A 21,347-nucleotide genomic window follows, 5' to 3' on the forward strand; every position below is an offset into this window, starting at 1 on the left:
CATCATTTTCATCCTGTTTCGCGTAGGCACTTTGAGTAACCATGAAGAAAAAGGCAACAACAGCAGCAGCAACAGTAGTAGTAGTAGTAAAAGCACGTAGAGATTCATTTATTGAAAGCACGTAGCCGTAATATCAACCAAGAGTAAAAGCAATCAGAAGAAGCTTCTATTTGGACAATGTTTGCCCACATACTTTTGTACCGAGTATTTTTGACGATAACTGGTATGATTAAAGGAAACATGAAAGAGAAAGACAGAGAGAGAGAGAGAGAGAGAGAGAGAGAGAGAGAGAGAGAGAGAGAGAGAGAGAGAGAGAGAGAGAGAGAGTGAGAGAGAGAGAGAGAGAGAGAGAGAGATTGAGAAGAGTTTGGTCTTGTACCAAAAATATATTTTTCGTCTGTTATTAGAAGATCAAACCTTCCATGATATGGGATATAATGATAAAAAAAAAAAAAAAAAAAAAAACGAATATGTTTCTGAGGATGTTTTCATTCGAATATAAAAATATATATATATATTTTATATTTCATTTATATAATAGCTTTTTTGTACAACTACATACAAAAATAATTGGTTTCAGGCTCGTTTCTATTAAATTTTAATTAATATCGGGATACCTTCAATTCGTCCAATTTTAACTGCTATGAAAAATATAACGATACATAACTAGTTATCAAAATGTCGATCAATGGAATAACCATTACCTATATTTTTATCTACATGTGTATGTATGTATATATATATAACTATATATATATATATAGTTACTCGTTTAGGCAAAGAATAATTAAAATAAAATGTGCATATATATTTAAGAAAGTCATGATCAATTTCGAAATTTCTTGCGTGAAACGCACACATAACACTGCATAAATTCGATACTTCGTAATCTGGCATGGTCTATCGAAATAGATTGATAGAGAGAGAGAGGGAGAGAGAGAGAGAGAGAGAGAGGACAGGAACGGAATTAACAAGAGGGACCACTTTGAATGTTGACACTGTCTCGATCTACATCTTGTTTGCGTATAAGTTATCGAATACCGGATAAACTACCAGGGCGGTGAATCTCCTCGTAGGTCGCAATATTTGATTGACCGCATCGATAAAATATATTAATTAAAAGAAAATATTGTTTTAATTCTCCTGGGATCCTATTGATTGTCGCTTTTGTAAACAATGTAACAAAGGATTATTTTTATTATTTGTATTTGTTATTAATTCATCGATAAATATAGATATCATATGACATTTTTACTTTGAAAATATATATCCGGGATGATAAAGGGTTCGTTTTATAAACAACAAAACAAAACAAAACAAAATATAAAGAGGAAGTAAAAGAAGGATGATAAAAAAAAAAAAAAAAAAAAAGGAAAGAAAAACAAAACAAAAAATTAATGGAAAAAAAAATAAGTTAACGAAACGAAAATTTTTTTGTTTGATACATAGAAAAATTATGTCGACGACTCTGCGAGTACTCTGCTAGAATCAGAGATTCAAACACTTGATCGTTAATTATAACCCAAAGACACACTTAACGTGTTTTCTCTCTCTCTCTCTCTCTCGAGCTATAATTAGCAACATTCATAGACTTGACAAGTACGTTCTAGAGAGTGAAAGACTTTTCCTAATTTTTTTCCACTTTCCTCTCTCTACTTTTACTTTTTTTTTTTTTTTTTTTTTCTCTAAATCGAAGATGAGAGAAGAACGATCTCCGATACGTAAAAGAAGTTTCCATTGAACTTCTTTCTTACTAGACGAAAAATCACATGATTATATCTATCTCTCTTCTTTTATTGTCGTTATTGAAAACCGATGTCGCGAAGATCAGAACGAATGGAAAATAAATCTGGCCGTTCGAAAATAATATCCGCTAAATTGAAGAAAGAAGTTAAAAGGGCAATTACCATGCGACAGGCGTACTACTTCTCTTAGTAGAAAAGAACGACGAAGTTAATTCGAACTCCTCTCTCTCTCTCTCTCTCTCTCTCTCACTCTTTCTCTTTCTCTCTATTTTCCTCTCTCTCTTTCTCTCTTTCGATTTCAAGCTTTCTTTCTAACGATCCGTTTCTTTCAATTTCCTGAGGATGACTAGATAGGTAGAAACGAGAGAGAGAGAGAGAGAGAGAGAGAAAGAGAGAGGGAGAGAGAGAGAGAGAAAGAGAAAGAGAGAAAGATGCCAGTAGAAAATTGATAGTAAAGAGTCGTCTACGTGTCCCTAGATTGCTTTTGACTTCGCACGATTTTCGATCGATTAGACACGACCGAAGTATATCATACTTTTCACAAAACTTTGATCAACGAGATTAGATCTAAGATCAATAAGTTATTTCTTTTTATATATATATATATATATTTATCAATTTTTAATACCACGAAGATTGACGAAAATTGAAAATCGATGAAATTCATTTCAGTCGTTACTAATCTCGGTGACTTTTTTCGAGTACAACACAGGTGGAAGGTTGCCACCATCGATGAAGGAAGACATTAACGTTCGACGAAAGGAAAAAAACAAAGTGGAAAGATCGATAGCAAAAAGAGAAAGAGAAAGAGAAAGAGAAAGAGAGAGAGAGAGAGAAAGAAAGAGAGTAAAAAGCTCGTTCGGTGTGAAAGTTTTCTTCGATGTTCGAATCGATCGATCGCACCTGGCACTCTTCAAACTTTTCTCGACGATAGACAGATCTGATAGATTCGGAAATATAGATTCCAAGAGTTTCTAACAAGTAGAAATAAATTTGTCCAAATGCTCGAATATGTCTCATGATTTTCAGCCAAGCTAAACATAGTTGAAAGATCTTTCACAAACGGCGAGTCAAAAGTTTCTAGGCGATTTTAAAAATCAATTACTCCTTTTCCAGATTTTTCTGTCTCTCTCTCTTTTTTTTTTTTTTTTTTTTTTTAAGACTAATTTCTTTTTCTTTTTTCTTATTTTCTTGAAATTGTAAAACTAACGTGTCCCCTCCCTAAGAAACTTCAATTTGAAAAAGAGAAATATTAGCTTAAAAAAGGGTTCGAGAGAAAGAGTAATTGATTTGTAAAGTCTTAGGAACACTTGGGAACACTTTCAGCCCACTTTGTAGTTACTTAAACGATTTTAAACGAAAAAAAAAAAAAAAAAAAAAAAAGAAAGAAAAAAGCAAAAGAAAAAAAAACGAAAAAAGAAATTTTAATGAAAACGTAAAATAAAAGATGCCATTATCGAAGATTTGTAAATGTATGAAAAATCAACGTCACCTTAGGATCCCACAGAAGCTCGAGCACAATTGACACCGACATCGTCGTTCCAAGCCCTTCCATTATCGCAGCGTAAGGTAAAGTTTACTTCGCAAACTTCTAAGATAATCGAAAGTGTCGCCTTTATGTCTCACTGTCTACCTCTCCTTTAGATCCGTCAAACTACTATTTCCTTCGTCGCTAGGAAGAAAGAGACAAGGATAGAAAGAATCCTCTTACTTTTCTTTAACTAGCAAAACTAACTACGTTCACCATTTTATGTTATATATCAACTGGACCGAAATAGAAAAAAAAAAAAAAAAAAAGAAGAAAGAAAGAAAAGTAAATAAATAAAAACGAACGCAGCATTTTCGATATCAAAGGATCAAGGCTATACTTTTAACTGCAGCACTAAACTCTGTCAGTAACATATATTATACTCCAGTTGGATGTACATATATACATACATATATTCTCTTGGATGTGGATATCGAGACTTACAGGCTCGATTTGATCAATTTTTCAAGATATCTACAGACCGATTAAAAAGAGAAAGAGAGATAGAGATAGACACAAACGTTATACTACGGTTGAAATAGCTCTCGGCTTCGAGCCAGGCTGGTTGTCCAAACAAAACGGAGATTTCGAGTGCATCGATCGAGGGATCCTCGATATCGCAAACTCCATTTCTACAAAAATGATGCTACTTTTTTCACTCCACACTTTTCGTCTTCTTTCGATATAACTATTATGTACTTATACACATGTACATTTATATACTATATATATACATATATATATAATATATATATATATAAATAAATGTATATATACGTACCTATATTTTATATCTAAGAAAGAATCTCTTACTTTGAAAGAGACTACCTTGGATGCAATTAATTTCAAAAGACGAGAGATAAAAACGTTGTCGACTGACTATTCCAATCCGAAGGTTATCGAAAGACTACAAGGCAAAAGAGATCGAGAGAAATCATTTCGCTTAATTGATCCGCTTAAAAATCGTCGACATGTAAAAATAACGAAGGTATGGAAAGAGAAAAAGAGAAAGAGAGAGAGAAAGAGAGAGAGAGAGAGAGAGAGAGAGAGAGAGAGAGAGAGAGAGAGAGAGAGAGGGAGAGGCAGAGAACAATGAAAGTGATCTAAATAATAAATTTTTATAGATATTTTAATATCGTATTTGAATTATAATATTTAAAAACGATTTCTTTATAACGACGAATAGATCGAAGCACGTAACTAGTATTTACTCTTGAATAATAATTTTTGTATATAATTTAAAAATTGTAAGAGACGCGATAAATATTTTTTTAATATCTCAAGCGACTTTGACAAATATATTTTTTCTCAAAGGCTAGATTGTAAAGTACTCTTGAAAAAAGAAATAAAAAAAAGAAAAAAAAAAAAACAAAAACAAAATAAAAAAAAAAGAAAAAATTTGAAGATCTCCATTGTCGTGAGAAAATAAATTTAATACGATTCGATCAAACAGTTTTCTCTTTGATAGCCGAGTTATAGTCGAAAGTTTGAGGACGGAGATAGCTCGCACATTTGTCGAGATGTCTTTCGCATCTGCATAATAGCGTTGAACGTTGCTCTTTCGTTCTCCCCATACGTACGTGTATACATATATATATATATATATTTATGTATGTATGTATATATGTGTGTATGTATGTATGTGTCTAGCAAGAGAAGAGATAAAGCTTTAGGAAAAGAAGCGCAGGAAAAGCATCAGCTTGAAACTTGGCGTCAGCAGCTAACGGCGACAGGAAAGCTCGACGTTGGAGAGTCGTAGGAGGAGTGTAAGGACGTAGAATGAAATCAATAATACACCTACATACAAAGCCACGGCTAGTTTCTCATACGCGGTCTTATGGTGTGTTGCTATGGTATAAACTACTGTTTGTGTTGTCCCAGTGCTTACATGCTCTAGTTTCTGACATTTCGAACCACTTTCCTCTCTCTCTCTGTCTCTCTCTCTCTCTCTTTCTCTTGTTCACGGTTCTGAGCTTTTGGTGCTTGAGGGCTAACTTACAAACGCATCCTGTTGAACAGACGAGGAAGAGAGAGAGAGAGAGAAAGAGAGAGAGAGAGAGAGAGAGAGAGAGAGAGAGAGAGAGAGAGAGAGAGAGAGAGAGAGAGAGAGAGAGAGAGAGAGAGAGAGCCAAGTCGTATGATAAAGTTTAACACTGTTTATCTTTGTACCATCATGCACTGGAACATTGCGGATAAACTGAAAAAAGTTTAATTTACAAAGCTTAGACTATTAAAGGAATATTATCTTAATTCAAGCGCGAAATTAATTAAAGAATATAAGACGTGTGATCATTTATAGAAAATTTTAAAGAAATAATGGATATCGAACGAGCTGGCATCGATGTTATACGAGAAGGTTAGATAAAAGGCCCGGTTAAATTCAATAAACGTTCGATGCACTCGTCCTCCATAAATATTTCTCGACCCGATAAATTTCTTTTCAATGCCCATGGAACTTCGACGTGGAATTTTAATACAGCTATGCATGTATATAGTAATAACAAAAGAGTGATTTAGATCGAATGAAATTATATGAAAATTATAATTATCAATTTTGTTTAACTAAAACACGCATAACATGGGAACTTCCTAATTATCTGAAAATGGGTAAAATTATTATGAGAAAATTAATACGTACATACGTGTCTTTTCAATGACGTGAGTCACATTTTTCACACCCATTGTTCACGGTAATTGCGACAGTTTAGCGGTCTTTGCTAATTCATACAAACGAATACATTATATAATTCGAGACCATTGTTTTACGTGTCACCCAGGAGAGAGCATTGTAAGTTGAAAGTTTACACAGCACATGCCTCGAAGTTAGAAGTACACTGTTTTAAGTTGATTACACGAGAGAGAGAGAGAGAAGAGAGAGAGAGAGAGAGAGGGAAAGCGTGTCGTCCCTTGGATTACGGTCGATAGGGTCGTTGGATTCAGGTGAAATTTCATTTGCATGTAAAAAAAAAAGAAAAAAAAATAGAAAAAAAAAAAAAGAGAAAAAAGAATTCGTGTAATCTCATTTGTCGAGGAAAAAAATTGAACGTAGCGAAATTTCGAAGAAAAACTTTTTGTTAATACGATAGAAATCTGAATGAATGTATAATACATAATGAGCCAAGATTTCTTAGATGCTTTAAAACAATTGCTTACTCTATTTCGAGACATTTTAGATTATTTTTCTTTTTTTTTTCAGATTGTAAAAAAGCAAACCTAAAAAAATCTCGAAAAGGAACAATTGATTTTTTACAATTACAATCATCTGAAAAGTTTTGATCCATCCTGTACTTTGGCGAACGTGAAAAGAATTTTTATTCTTTATAAATTCGAAGCTCGGTAAATATATAGGAGTAGTTATCTACTCATTTTTTTTTTCGATCTTTTTTTTTCTCTTTTCGTTTGTTTTTTATCGGAAATATTATAAGCGAGGATACACAAAGAATAATCGTCGACATAAAACCGGCTTTTGTGTTTGAGATAAGAAAATACTTTTATACTATCACGATTGAACGTAATGCGATTCTTACTTCCGATGGAATTCGATGTTCCAACGTCGAGAAAAAGGAATTTCCTATGTTTTCTTTCACAATGGATAACTCTTCGATCTTCCTACATTTTCATTGTCGTACCTTCAAGTCTTTCGGGCATAGAAAAAGAAAATTCCAGTTTCAAATTTACGTTTTTCAAATTGATTCTATCGTAAATAATATCAAAGATATTAATAGATCGATCGATCTATCTATCTATCTTAACGATTATTTCCTTTATACGATCGAAATTAGATCGATAAGATAGATAAGGCATAAGAAAAATCTTATATAGGTAAACATACATACATCACATATGTATATACATATATATTGTTTCATACATCGAGAAATATGAAAAGAAAAATCTATTTATGCGGTAAAATCGAAGCGCGCTCTCTAATATTATTTTTCAAGTAGCAACGAAGCTCGTTCTAAGATCTTACGGTATTTTTCAATCGATAAGAAAAATTCCCTCCTAACATAAGTTCCTTTTTGATATCTCGGTCATATTTTCTCTCACATATAAAGCGCAACGAACGAATCGTTTCAACTTTCTAATGCATTCGATAGGTTCATTCTATATTTCAAAGGTAATGTCATTGAATGAAGTTAATTCTCGAATAATATGATCTTGCGAAAGAAAAAAAGAAGAAGAAGAAGAAGAAGAAGAGGAGGAGAAAGAATAAAAAAGAAAAAAGAAAGCTAAGATCTCGATGAGGAAGGAAAAGAAAAGATAAATAAATGAACGAATGAATGAATGAATAAAAAGTGTGAATGAACAAAAAGAATGAATAAAAAATGACATTGTTGTGACGAAAGAAGGTTGATGTTCTTCCTTTGAATCGAAAGACGGATCGAAGGATTTACAAAACCGATGCGAAAACGGCAAGGAATTTGGTCGATGCAACCTGTCAGAAATGTTTTCATGTAAAAACGAAGGCAGGAGGAGGAGGAGGAGAAAAAGGTAGTGGAGAAAGAAGGTAGAGATGGGTGGATGATACGGTCCTTCCTTCTAGCGACGGTTACACGATCATCCGGCAACATCATGCAGCCGGCTGGCCAGAGTTCGAGGGTGGATTCAATCTAGTGGGATTACGCTGGCCGTCCTCCTCCTCCTGCTCCTCCTCCTCACTCTTCCTCCTCTTCCACCTCTTCCTCCCCTCTTTCTATATTCCGCAGCATCCTCATCCCTCATCACCTCTTCCTCTATCTAGGGACGACCAACCGATCGAAACTTCCTATAGCTTTCTTTCCCTTGGCTAGGATCATTTTAATAGAGGGACTCTACTTTTCGACTGTAAAGACTTTGGTTAAACAAGACGTACGATAAGAATCGTTAATCGATCTGAAAAAAAAATCTTTTCTTTTCTTTTCTTTTCTTTTCTTTTCTTTTTGATCATCGACTGAAACTCCTACACGCACTCTTTTTTTCTTTTTTTTTTTTTTTTCCTTTACGAACCTGTTGCATCGTTAACATAAATAATGCCTGATTAGCGATTGCAACTCTATATGAGAATATAACCGCGGCCAGTGCTAATTGGATTTTACGTACATTAACCATTCGTTTAACGACTGCTACACGATAAGCTAATTCCATTGGCGGTGAGGGTACTAAAACATTAGTGCCGTACACGCGTAGATGCGTCGATTTTCTCTTTCCCTCTATCCTTGGGAATAAATGTAAACGTTAAAAACCTTAACACGCGTTGCTCATCGTTTACGTACATATTATTATTTAATAAGTATACGTTTTGTCGAGTTATTATTAATATAAATGCAAGCGATAACGTGTAAAGAATTATTATAATAATATAATAGGTTAAAGAAAATTGCCTTAAAATACTTACATATAAATCTTCTACTTCTAACATTTATTTCGATGAATAATTAGTGTGCCGAGTCAATCCATATTAATAATAAATTTGCATGTATATATAAAATAATTTTACTCAGACGTCAGTTCTAGTTAGCGAGGAGACACGTAAATTCGATCCGTCATTTCGAAATTTGAGGAACGCTGAGAGAGAGAGAGAGAGAGAGAAAGAGAGAGAGAGAGAGAGAGAGAGAAAGAGAGAGAGAGAGAGAGAAAGAGAAAGTGAAATAGGGAAATCATGAATCTTATTTAATTAAAATAAATTATTAATACATTTCGTGGAAAGCTAACGCGCGAGAGTGCTGGCGCATTAATATACTTTCAAATATAGAACACGTTATGCTTTTTCCTCGACGTAATAAATACTATATATAAATATATAATATTACGATATATACCAACGGAACATCATGATTTCTTCAAATTCCTTTTACACACACAAAATCTACATGAGTAGTAAATTGTTTTGTAATAAATTTATGTTTGTAATTTTGTACGTTATGTAGTTAAAAAATATTTTGAATCGCATAAATTATGTTTTCGATGTGTTTTAAAGATATGTAAAATAAATTGAGTATTGTTTTTTTCAATTTGAAGCATATTAAATTATGTTGAATGGACTTGGGCACCTTCAAATTTTATAATGAATCTGATTGTTAATTTTGAAAGTGGCCTAACTTCATTCTTGATAAGAAAACGCATATTATTCACTTAATAATTGTCACTATCTTACTAGGAACTATAAATTTAACACCCTTAGATACACTTACGTAATATGACTCATTAGTATCCTATACGTATATTTTTAAATTCATTGAAACGCAAACCTTTAAATATCTCGATTTGAAGATAAATGGAGTTAGATTACTTTCAAAATAAACGGCTCATATATATATATATACATCACTAAAAACGCTGTTAGAAACATAATAGCATAATACGAAATAATGATCGGTACTTAGCGAAATATCGTAAACAACTAAGATATTAATTGTTGTAAGATCAGCAGTCAAACGTTGACTAAGATATTAAGTTTAGAATTTCTGTTTGATATTATACTCGGAGTCACCTTTTCTCCCTACTCTCATCCCTCTTTGTATCTCTATCCACTTCTCTTCCTCTTTGTTTACATAAGCTTTAGATAGGATGACCGAAAATTTTCTATTTACCTTTTTGATTTGACTTTGGCTTGTCTATATTTTACACGTGGAAGGTTACGCACACATTATACATACGTTACGTGCACGTTCACGTTTACAATTAATATATTTTTTTTTTATTTTTCTATTTCTTTTTGTTACCGTATTTTAGAAGAGAGGCAAATAACAAGCTTAACCTCTCTCTCTTTCTCGCTCTCTCTCTCTCTCTCTCTCTCTCTCTCTTTCTGCCTATCTCCTTCTCTTACAACACAACGTAAATATACATACATGTATATATACGTACGTATCACAGTGAGAATTTTTCCGATCGTTTGTCATACATCTCTACCCATTTTCTATTATTTACTTTTCGCAATACATATTGCATGAAGAACGAAGACGTGAACGACGACGAAAGATAACTTGAACTCGCATGGTTGCAATGTAATAAAAATTGAATCGATCCATAACGAATGTACCGAGCAGAAACGCATCAAAATATCTTCTCTTTTCTATCCTGTTTTCACCAGCGAGAGAGAGAAAGAGAGAGAAAGAGAGTGAGAGAGAGAGAGAAAGAGAGAGAGAGAGAGAGAGAGAGAGAGAAGAGTATATGAAAAGAAAGATGAAAACGGGGACGTATATAGCGAATACCAATGGCATTTGTATGACTATGGCTCGTGGCGTTCTGTAAAGGCAAATTAATTAAATTCGTAACGATTTTAATTAAATCGACGAAACCGGCATCGATGACAACTACTGCTGCTGGTGTTACTCCTACTACTATTACTACAACAACTACTACTACTACTACTACTAATACTAATACTACTACTACTACTACTATAACGATGACGGCGACGACGACGACGACGACGACGACGACGAATACGTTCGATGCAGTTGTTTGCACAATCGATACTTTTAACGATCGAGAGTGTGCGTTTCTGTGTGAGAAAGAGAAAGAGAGAAAGAGAGAGAGAGTGAGAGAGAGAGAGAGAGAGAGAGAGAGAAAGGGACAGAGAGAGAGAGAGAGAGACATACATACACAACAATGACTCAACATAGTATACGCGATATTCCAATTAACGTAGACGCGGCCGTGACGTCGTTATCATACCGTGCATGCACGGAATTATTACAGATATTTCAAAAACGCCTACGACAGGCCTGCGGCGCGACTTCTGCATACCGATGCCAGAATACGCTCGGAGAAGGAACTACCTAGTAGGAGGGTTTCTGACAACGACATGAACCAAGGGAAAGGGAAAAAGAAGGATGAGAAAAGAGGGAGAGAGAGAGAGAGAAAGAGAGAGAGAGAGAATGTTAGTAATTGCAAGGAGTTCTGCTAGGCAAGGTTTTAATAAGCGTCACTTTTTTCTTTTTTTTCTTACTTTTTCTTTTTTTACGAGACACGTATTTTTTTAGCAACCCAAGAGAAAGAGACGGCTAATTACACCGCCAATTTTTATTCCTACGAGAACTCGCGACAATAACACACAAAAGGGGAAAGATATAATTTAATTGGATACGATTCTCTATTACGACTTTTCATTTCGTTCGATCTTTCGGTGTATATTCTTTCTCTTCTTTCTCTCTCTCTCTCTCTCTCTCTCTCTCTCTTTTTCTCTTTTTCTCTTTTTCTGTCTATCTGATTATTTATCCGTTTCTTAACTCTTCCGCAAAAATAATATATTATTCTCACTCCATCTTATTTATCGACGAGCAAAAATGAAATTATCATTCCATTAAAAAGAAATGGAAATGAGATGATTGCAGAATGATTACAAAACGTAAATGTCAGTGGATATTTGATATTTATAGAGCACGTACCAATGGCGCCAGAAAAATAATACCAATTGTTCTCACATTTGTTACATATTTCACATTTGACATGGTATTGAGTTAAAACATTTGAAATATATTTTTGAATTCTCTAGGAGAATCAAATTTAACTGTTTAAAAAGGTATATATATATATATGTAAATGCTTACGTTTCGTTGCACTACGAATTTGTCAATATCGATGCAATACGTGCAAATATATACATATAACATATCTTCCCCTCCCCCTCTTTCTCTCTCTCTCTCTCTCTCTCTCTCTCGTTATAAACCGAAATGCTTTAAACGCGCGAATCCGCTGTTGGAAATTCTCTCAACAAATCCTATTGCCAAAGTCCATGCGTTTTATTCATGAATGGCGTTACGAGAATGACATTTTTTTTTTTTTGTAAACCATGTTCACCACTGATCGTTTATAATCCCCGTATCTCTCGCTACTTTACTAACTATGAACAAAACAAAATGAAAAGAGCAATGGTCTAGATAATCCTGAGATACTTTTTGCTATACTTCAGTTTTTTCACATATCTCTCTCTCTCTCTCTCTCTCTCTCTCTCTCTCTCTCTCTCTCTCTCTAACAATTTTATATTATCCCATACGTATTATATTTATATAAAAGGGATTGAATTATTTTTTATATGAAAGACAATGGTTTATAGAACTGATAGGATTAAGAAGAATGTATAATAGAGATCGTATATTCATTTTTTTTTATCCTTTTTGATTACAGAAAAAAGAAAAGTAAGATAGAAGAAGAAGAAGAAGAAGAAGAAGAAGAAGAAGAAGAAGAAGAAGAAGAAGAAGAAGAAGAAGAAGAAGAAGAAGAAGAAGAAGAAGAAGATTGTTGGAAATAAAGGAAGAAGAAAAGGAAATATGTCGAGAAGGGATGGGTCGAAAAATGGCCGACTCTTTTTTCTCTTCGAAGATATCGACACAAACGATAGAATAGAAGGAAGAAGGTGCCACCATCACCACCACCACCACCACCACCACCAACACCACCACCACCACCACCATCACCATCACGCCGTCGTCTTCGTCCTCTTCGTCTTCTTCTTCGATAACACGGCAGCGTCTTCCTTTTCCTCAATCTCCTCCTTCTTCTTCTCATCCTACTCATCCTTCTCCTTATTGAGAATGCGCATCGGAGCGTAAGAAAACGTAGGTACAGTGGCAATAAAATGTGGTGCGCATTATCGTGAAAATGTTGGTGGACGAGTGTGGAAGCGGGATGGGGTGGACTACGGCAGCGAGCGTTAGAGGGGGTTGGTCCACCCCCGGTACTACTGTTGGATGCAGAAACTCCGCGATGAGTTTCGGGGGCAGTGTACCTTCTCTTCATCCAGCTGGCTCGATACGATCCTTACGTTCCCAGCATTCCATACAGGTAACAAGACGCAAGATGACTATGTTTTCCTTTATCTCTCTCTCACTCTCTCTCTCTCTCTCTCTCTCTCTCTCTCTCTCTCTCTCTCTCTCTCTCTCTCTCACTTTTCCTGCTTCATCCATCCACATCCAATCTTTTCTCTTTGAGTCGAACAACGTTTTGTTAAATTACGATGAAATGCTCTTCGACTCGAGAGAGAGAGAGAGAGAGAGAGAGAGAGAGAGAGAGAGAGAGAAAGAGAGAGAGAGAGGACTTTTTCTTTCTCGTTCACTGAACCACAGCATACAATTTTAAATGTAATAGTTCGACGATTCTTCGAGCACTTCGACATTCCGATATCAAAAAGTTACTTTCAACTATCTCTCTATTCTTTCTCTTCTTTTTTCTTTTACACCTCAAACTGTTATCCCCACTCCTCTCTCTCTCTCTCTCTCTTTTTTCTCTCTCTCTCTCTCTCTCTCCCGATTTTTATACACGACCACAATTAATATTCACGTTAAATTAAAAATCTCGACAATAATTTGCGGGACTTCTTTTGGTTGATCAATTTGAATGATATCGAGAGATCTACATATACCCAAGTCTATTCGAAAATAGCCAATATAAAGGGAATTACCAGTGGAATATAGATGCGATAGGGTCTCTACGATGGGATACAATAGCCAATAGAGATATCCTCTTCCGTAATAGGCCTGATTGCGAAGCTATAGAAACGACGCGTTCGTATTGCATATAGGTACACAGTGCTCTAATTATCCTCAAGCTAGTTTTACTTTATATCCGATGTTTGTACACGCGTGTATGTATGTGTTCGTGTGTATAAATATGTACGTGTGTGTTCATACGTACGTCCAGAAAAATTCTATTTCGAGAGAAAACAAATTTGTGGTATATTTCTTCTTTTGTTTTGTTTTTCTTTTCTTTTCTTTTTCTTTTTCTTTTTTTTTTTCTTTTTAGTGTCCACAAGAGACACCGCAAAGATGTATACACTGCCATCCCGTGCACGCATCGAACACACCTAACAATTATGTGCATCATCCTATGCAGTATTATACACCAAGTCATTGTACAGAGGGTCAACAACAGAACGGAACTTATACACCACATCGGAGTTCCTACCATGGCGGTGAGTTATCATTTCAGTTTTCAATTAGCATAAATCTCAGCCATTTTATGAAAATTATTATGTGCGTGCGTGTATATATATATATATATACATATATATAAGGGCCATATATACACACATATATATAAGGACTAATTCCTGTAAAACACTTTGTCTATGAAATAGTAGTAGCAGGTATGTTCGTCCCTTGCGACATGAATATGTAAAAAGCTAAGCGAAATTGGCTCTCTGATATCTTCGTTAAAACCACGTTCCGTATTTGTTCTTCATCCATTACATGTCTAAGTATTACGTTTATATTCTCTATAGCAATAATTCGTTCTTTATTTTTGATGAAAGATCATTGTTCTCTCTCTCTCTCTCTCTCTCTCTCTCTTTCGCTCTCCCTCTCTCTCTCTCTGTCTCTCTTTCGCTCTCCCTCGCTCTCTCTCTTTCGCTCTCCCTCTCTCTCTGTCTCTCTCTCTCACTCTCTCTCTCTCTCTCTTTCTCTCTCTCTCTCTCTCTTTCTCTCTTCCTCTCGCTTCTTTATACTCTTTGAAAACGTCGAACTCGTTAATATATTGAAGCGAGATGAAAATACCTAACAATAAGAAAAGAAAGGAGTCAAAGGATCGATGCTGGTAGAAGAGACTACTTGAAAAAAGAAGTCTACTTGTAAAATTTTAATAGAAGGATGATAATGAACACCCTGTCAAAAATTACTTCTCAAACGATCGTTTTTATGATAAATTATTATAGCGAGCGTGATATACGTTCGTTCGAATCACGATGAAAGAATCTTTTCTCTGGGAAGTTTAAGAAAAAAAGAAGGAAGAAAAAAAGGAAGGAGAAAAAGAGAGAGAGAGAAAAAAAAAAAAGAAATCTTGTAAGATTGACATTATTTGAAAGTTCCTTAGAGTACACTTGGAAAAACGTAGGAACATTATTACCATAGCTTAACGTTAGAAGTTGTAGTTGGATTTCAGCTGAAAGCACGACGCGGAAAATCGGATAATATGCGAAGTATACGAGAAAAAGAGAAAGAGAGAGAGAAAGAGAGAGGAGTTAGGACAGAACCTTTAGAAAATTCGAAAAGAGAACACGTATTCCTCGTTGGTAACGTAAAGGGAGCAAGCTTTTCTTCCATTTTATGCTATCATTTTTCTACGTCGTATGCTAACTGCCTACTATCCACCCTCCAACCCAACAATCTATGGAATACAACCGCGACAAGGACGAAAATCGAAGCCCATCCATCTGCTCAAGTTTTCTACAAGCTTTTATACCGTAGAGAGGAAACTTTTCGAGAGGTAAAATTTAGTACGCTCTTAGTTGCATTCTAAAGAGTTTAATCTTTGATCGGAACGGAAAAGTGATGAAAGTACGATCGATAGGTTTACCAAAGTACGAATGCAGTTTCGTTTAATCGTTAACAATAGAAGAGAGAGAAATAGAGAAAGAAAGAAAGAAAGAAAGAGAGAGAGAGAGAGAGAGAGAGAGAGAGAGAGAGGAAGAGAAGGAAGGATGAATAAGAACGGGGCGAAGAGAAATGGAACACAATATTATTCCAAAAGGGCAAAGTTCATCGTGCGAGTAGAAAACGTTACAGCGTTATTATCGCGAGTTTATGGTGAAACTTGGATAATCCAAATGAGAGAGAAAGAGAGGGAAAGAGAGAGAGAGAGAGAGAGAGTGAGAGAGAGAGAGAGAGAAAGCAAGGCGCGAGAAATCGCGTAATATGCGAAATATGAAAGTACAGTCGTTCGTGCTAGTTTAGATTACAACGCTTTGTAAAACAACATACGTGAAAAAGGAAAACAAGTGTACCGCTTTAATGGCTGTTTATCGTCATGGAAAATTCATATGAAATATAGAAATTATATATATATATATACATATATATATATATATATATATATATATAATGTATGTATATATATATATACATACATATAGTATATGTATATATATATATATAATGTATGTATGTATATATGTTATTTTCTAATGTAATCATTAAATTAATACTCAAGTATTTGTTCGTCGTTATACAAACAATAAATTTTTTTTAAATGTTCAATAATTTTTATCAAGATCCTTTATCTATTCACACGAAATAATTTAGCAAGATATCCTCCTCCAAAATTGAATCGATAATATTTAAATATCGATAAGAGAAAAAAAGAGAAAGAGAGATCAAGAAAAACTGTCATCCAATCGAAAGGTCACAATTCATTTTCAAAGATATTTTGTCGTACCGAGAGAACCGTGAAATTCAATTTAATCGTTTCCTCGAGTCCTTTCGGTACGAGCTCGTCAGCAATTTTTATGCCCAGCACACTTTTGCGAGTTACCTAATGGCGGCCTTGTAATTCCTTCCACGGTAATTTCATATCCAGAAGTGTCAGGATTTTTATAGCAAAACTCCATTTTCAGCGATATTTCTCTCTTTCTCTTGGCACAAGGTACTAGTTTTTATCATTGTTCAGAGAAAGATGAAGAGAAAGAGAGAGAGAGAGAGAGAGAGAAAGTCATTAAAAACATCATACTTCACGTCCTAATAAAGATCGGATTAATTAATCGTTTATATCAAATTTCAATTTTAATTGTTCTCAACAATTTTTCCAAACGCGTTTTATTTTTTATAATTCTCTTTACAGGAGATAAAGACCAAAATGTGCCCGAGTGATTCTAAAAATTATTATTTTTTCGAAACTTTTTGGTCTATTCTTTTTTCTTTTTTCTTTTTTCTTTTTCCTTTCTTTCTTTTCTTTTTTCTTTTTTTTTCTTTTTGGCTTCAAACTGTAAAACTACAAGAGCCTAGAAACTTTTTTTGAAATTCGCAAGTCCGCACGTGAAATATTTCCACTTCTCTATTTCACAATCATTGACCCGTTTTTCAGCACCTTTGCTACGGCGCGTCACTGACTCTCTCATTGTCAGCCCTTTCTCTCCCTTTCTCTCTTTACCTTTCACTCTCTCTCTCTTTCTCTCTCTCTCTCTCTCTCTCAGTCTAGTAGATCATCCTCTTTATCTCTTTTCGCTTCTTTCACGAGTAAAAATTTGTTCCGCATTATTTTTTAAGCCGCTTTCCTCGAGATTATGATGGAACACGTGTAATTATTCGATTCAAATCTAACTAACAATTAAACTTTTAAAAGAAAAAAAAAAAAAAAAAAAAAAAAAATAAAAAGAAAAGAAAGGAAGAGAAAAGAGGTCAGAAACAGATCTGAAGTGATAAAAATAGATGTTGGAATTATGAGTAAGGAAAAGGAAAGAAAAGGAAAAATAAAAAGAAAGAAAGAAAGAAATGAGAATTGAATTAAAAGAAAAGCCACGTATTCATTGCATTTTATACTTAAATTCGTGATTTTTGACGAGTCGGTACGATCTCACTTTCCACTTTACAGTCATCCAAAGCCCTTTTCTCTTTACCTTTTACTTAAAGTGCCATCGCTTTTCTGCCCTTGCACGGTATACTGTCATCTGCCTTTCATGAACACTTTGACCTAAGTCTTTCTCTCATCTCTTTCCTTTCCATTAAAAAATATTCTCCTTTTTTCTCACACACTTTCTCATACGTTATACGAAGAGAAAGAGAGAGAGAGAGAGAAAGAGGGAGAGAAAGGTATTTGATTACAAAGATATAAGCAATAATGTACGTATTAACATACCAGTATATAAAATAAAACAGAAGAATGGGGATTTTTAATATAACCGATAAATCCCCATAGAAATTCTTACGTTAAATACCCGACAATATACCCTCTCGGACTTATCGAAAATCGATAATTCGATGTCGCATTGTCAATATCGAAAATGTTAGATGTGCTCCCAGTTAATATTGCAATATAACTTAGATCAATTTGAAGAAAAGAGAAAACTCGAAATTGTTAGATGTACGAAGGAAATACTTTGCTAAAGAAGAAATATATTTTTCTTATTTACCAAAGATATATCTACGATTACGCATATGAATAAATATATATTTAGATGTATATATATATATATATATATATATATATATATATATATATATAAATATCTACCATTGCTAAACCATGAGAAAATAATTCGAAGGAATACGATCCTTCGATCCTTTCACCGGAGTTCATGTAAAATGTTATCTAACTCTCTCTCTCTCTCTCCCTCTCCCTATTTCTATTACTCGTCTTCTTTTTCTCTTTTCATTTTGTATCTCTCTCTCTCTCTCTCTCTCTCTCTTTCTTGTCGTCTTCAGCTGTCTGGAGCACGCAAATACATGGTACGAAGCCGAAAAATATCCCGTTGGAGCTCCTTAAGAAGATGCACCACCGTTCTACCCTTTCCAATTCCTTCTTTTTAATACCCTACTACTTTCATCTTTTTTCTCCCTCTTCTTCTTCTTCTTCTTCTTCTTTCTATTTCCTCGTCAACAACTCTTGAAAAAGAAACTACGACGATTCGCAACCGTGCGCTTAATTTACATACGAGCTACTTTGGTATTTCCTAAGAAGTGAACTTTCTTTTTCTTTTTTTTTTTTCTTGTACTGTTTCTATTTTTGTTTTTGTTTTTGTTTTTGTTTTTTTTTTTTCTTTTTTTTTTTTTTTCTTTATCTTTTTACACAAGAAAGATCTCATTCCTTTTAAATCCTTTTCATGACATCCAATACATCTCGTAGACATGAGTATTATGTCAATTATCGATCTCTTATATAAATCGGATCTATTTATGAACGAATATACGTCTAAATAATGTCTACCATGGAGAATAATTGCGCTTATGGTTGTTACGAAGATATCAATGTGTGCTACGTTTATCTAGCAATTTTTTTTTTTTTTTTTTTTTTTTTTTTTTTAATTCGTTTTAGAATTTCGTCGAGTTATCCATAGTCATCTTTGATATAAAAATAATTAAAGTAACAAATTCGAGAAGATCGAAATGATTTTTGAGATTGAAGTTAACTACGATAATATCAAAAGATCGATTTGATCTATATTTTTTTCTCTTTATTTGTGATCCTTTTTCAGACACTCGTATACGATATACGGACACGGAAGAAAGCTTGGCAGGGAACGCTAACTGGGTCCTTGGTGATTTACGAACTCTTCATCGTTGTGTTCCCGCATTGCGACGTACAGGTATAAAAATAACGTCATATATTAGATAAAACAACAACGTCAAAATCTGATATTTTCTTACTAACATTGAAAAAGCTTACAGAATAATAACGTATTTGATTTTTTCACATAATATCGAATCTTCGAACTTATGCAAATATAACGTTTGTTTTAAGAAAGTATACCGAGCGACGAGATTATCGTTTGAAAATCAAACTTGATCTTATTTACGATTTCTAATGCATCCTTTTTCGAACGATTGGAATGTCACGTAAATTAAATGAAAAAAAAAAGAAAGAAAAAAAAAAGAAAAAAAAATTATATGAGAAAAATAATTTTTCTTTAATATTCGCGATGAAAATATTTAACAGTTAATTAGATTAGATCTAATAAGACGTCGTCGTTTAGAAGATAATCTTTTCTTCTATCAGGCATAGACGTCGCTGGTATGCGAGCGCATTTCTACCCGGAAGGTGGTTGGGGTTGGTTGGTATGTGCAGCTGGCTTTCTCGCCCTGTTGCTCACTACAGGAATGCAGCTCGCCTTCGGCTTTCTTCATCTTTATGCTACACGTCATTTTGGCGACGTACATATAATGGACATAGGTACGTTGTTCTTTATTTTTCTGTCTTAAAACAAAAATAAAAAATAAAAAAAAAGAAAATAGAGAAATAAAGAAAGAAAAAAAATGGCAGACAAAAATTTCGAAGAAGTTGGTATATTTAAATTTGAATTCACTCCTCTACCATGGTTGGTCTCTACAAACAATGCTCGTACATATTTCATAAGTTTTAGAATGTAAGGCATAGTTGTACGATGAAAAAATAATCTTTTGTTCGAGTCGCTCATAATTTCAATAAAAAAATGAAAGAAAGAAAAGAAATAAAAAAAAGAAAAGAAATGAAAAAAAGAAAAAGACGGTTGACAACTAATTATAATTTTCAATTAAGAATTGTCATAGAGACGGAAAAAATGTATGAAGATAAAGTATATAATAAACAATTTCTTTTTTTCAAAACGTAATAACAAAGTTGAAAGAAATTTAATCAAAGTTTGTCAACTTTATATAATACTAGCTTAAAGATAATTCTTCGATATATAACAAGATATCAAGAGAGGAAAAATCCAACAAGGGGATGTAAATAACGCTCCAATAACTTTATAGTAAAGTACAATGAGATGTCGGAGCTTTATGTTCTCTTCTCTCATTAGTTCGTACGTATACTTACTTGCTTTGCTGTAACTTATATCTTATATGTACACATAAAGATAGATGTGTTATCGAGGATCGATAAATGGCAGAGCTCAAAGAATCTGTCGTAGCAATTTATCAGGAGCTCGTTACCTTGGTACTTAACCTTTAAGCTACTAGAATAGAGGGAGAGAGAAAAGGTAGTAGTAATATTGGGGTCAAAGGCGAAAAGTGCTTTCGGAAAACACACGTGAACTACGGAGCCCAATGGGGTGGCTCTTATCGTCGATACAACCCAAGAAAACCCGGAAATTGTCGACGTGTTCGACTTTATTTAAGGGTAAATAAAACAAGGGAATGAGGAAAAAAGAAATCTAATAATGCTTGTAAAAAAAAAAGAAATATATATATATATATATCGAGAAATAATTATCGAAATCGAGAATGAAATCTCGTAATTCGAGATAATCTATTATATTTGAGTAAAATCGTTTTACCATCGACCGAGTTATATCCAAAATTCTACGTCAGATCTAGTCAACTCATTAATATTCCATTTCTCAAGGAAGTAATCCTTTCAACATCGAAGAGTAACTCGAGTTACGAATTTAACGGACTTATTAATCCTTGTGATACTTGTAATCGATTTACTTAGACGAAGAAGTTAATATAAAGAACAGTTGCAAAGACTTATTAAAGTTAAAGTATGGAAGATACTTGAGAAAGTATATGTTAACAAAGTTTACAATTTCGTATCAAGAGAAACAAAAAAGAAAATGAAAAATATCATTAATTTCTCTAAATGCTCTAATTAAAATTATTCGACTATAAACTGATGCTTCGACGTGATTATTATGCAACCAAACGTGAAACGAAATTATTAGGGATATCTCAATTAAAAATGTTAAT

The 21,347-nt window shown here is 33.9% G+C and overlaps 1 protein-coding gene across 2 annotated transcripts in view; it reads left to right on the forward strand.

The window, feature by feature from the left end:
• The window catches only part of LOC118450027 (monocarboxylate transporter 10), a 97,607-nt gene that overhangs the window by 45,936 nt on the left and 30,324 nt on the right, over positions 1-21,347 (forward strand). The window contains exons 2-5 of one of the 2 annotated variants that reach the window (XM_085663720.1): positions 12,385-13,041; positions 13,999-14,167; positions 19,157-19,267; positions 19,678-19,851. In XM_085663720.1, coding sequence (XP_085519846.1) covers positions 12,859-13,041; positions 13,999-14,167; positions 19,157-19,267; positions 19,678-19,851 — 637 coding nt within the window. In that variant the 5' untranslated portion in view covers positions 12,385-12,858. The remainder of the gene's footprint in view (positions 1-12,384; positions 13,042-13,998; positions 14,168-19,156; positions 19,268-19,677; positions 19,852-21,347) is intronic. The other variant, XM_085663721.1, reaches the window with a different exon arrangement.

Source organism: Vespa mandarinia, chromosome 23 (genome assembly GCF_050613455.1).
Source record: "Vespa mandarinia isolate Hongniang chromosome 23, ASM5061345v1, whole genome shotgun sequence".
Lineage (NCBI taxonomy): Eukaryota > Metazoa > Arthropoda > Insecta > Hymenoptera > Vespidae > Vespa > Vespa mandarinia.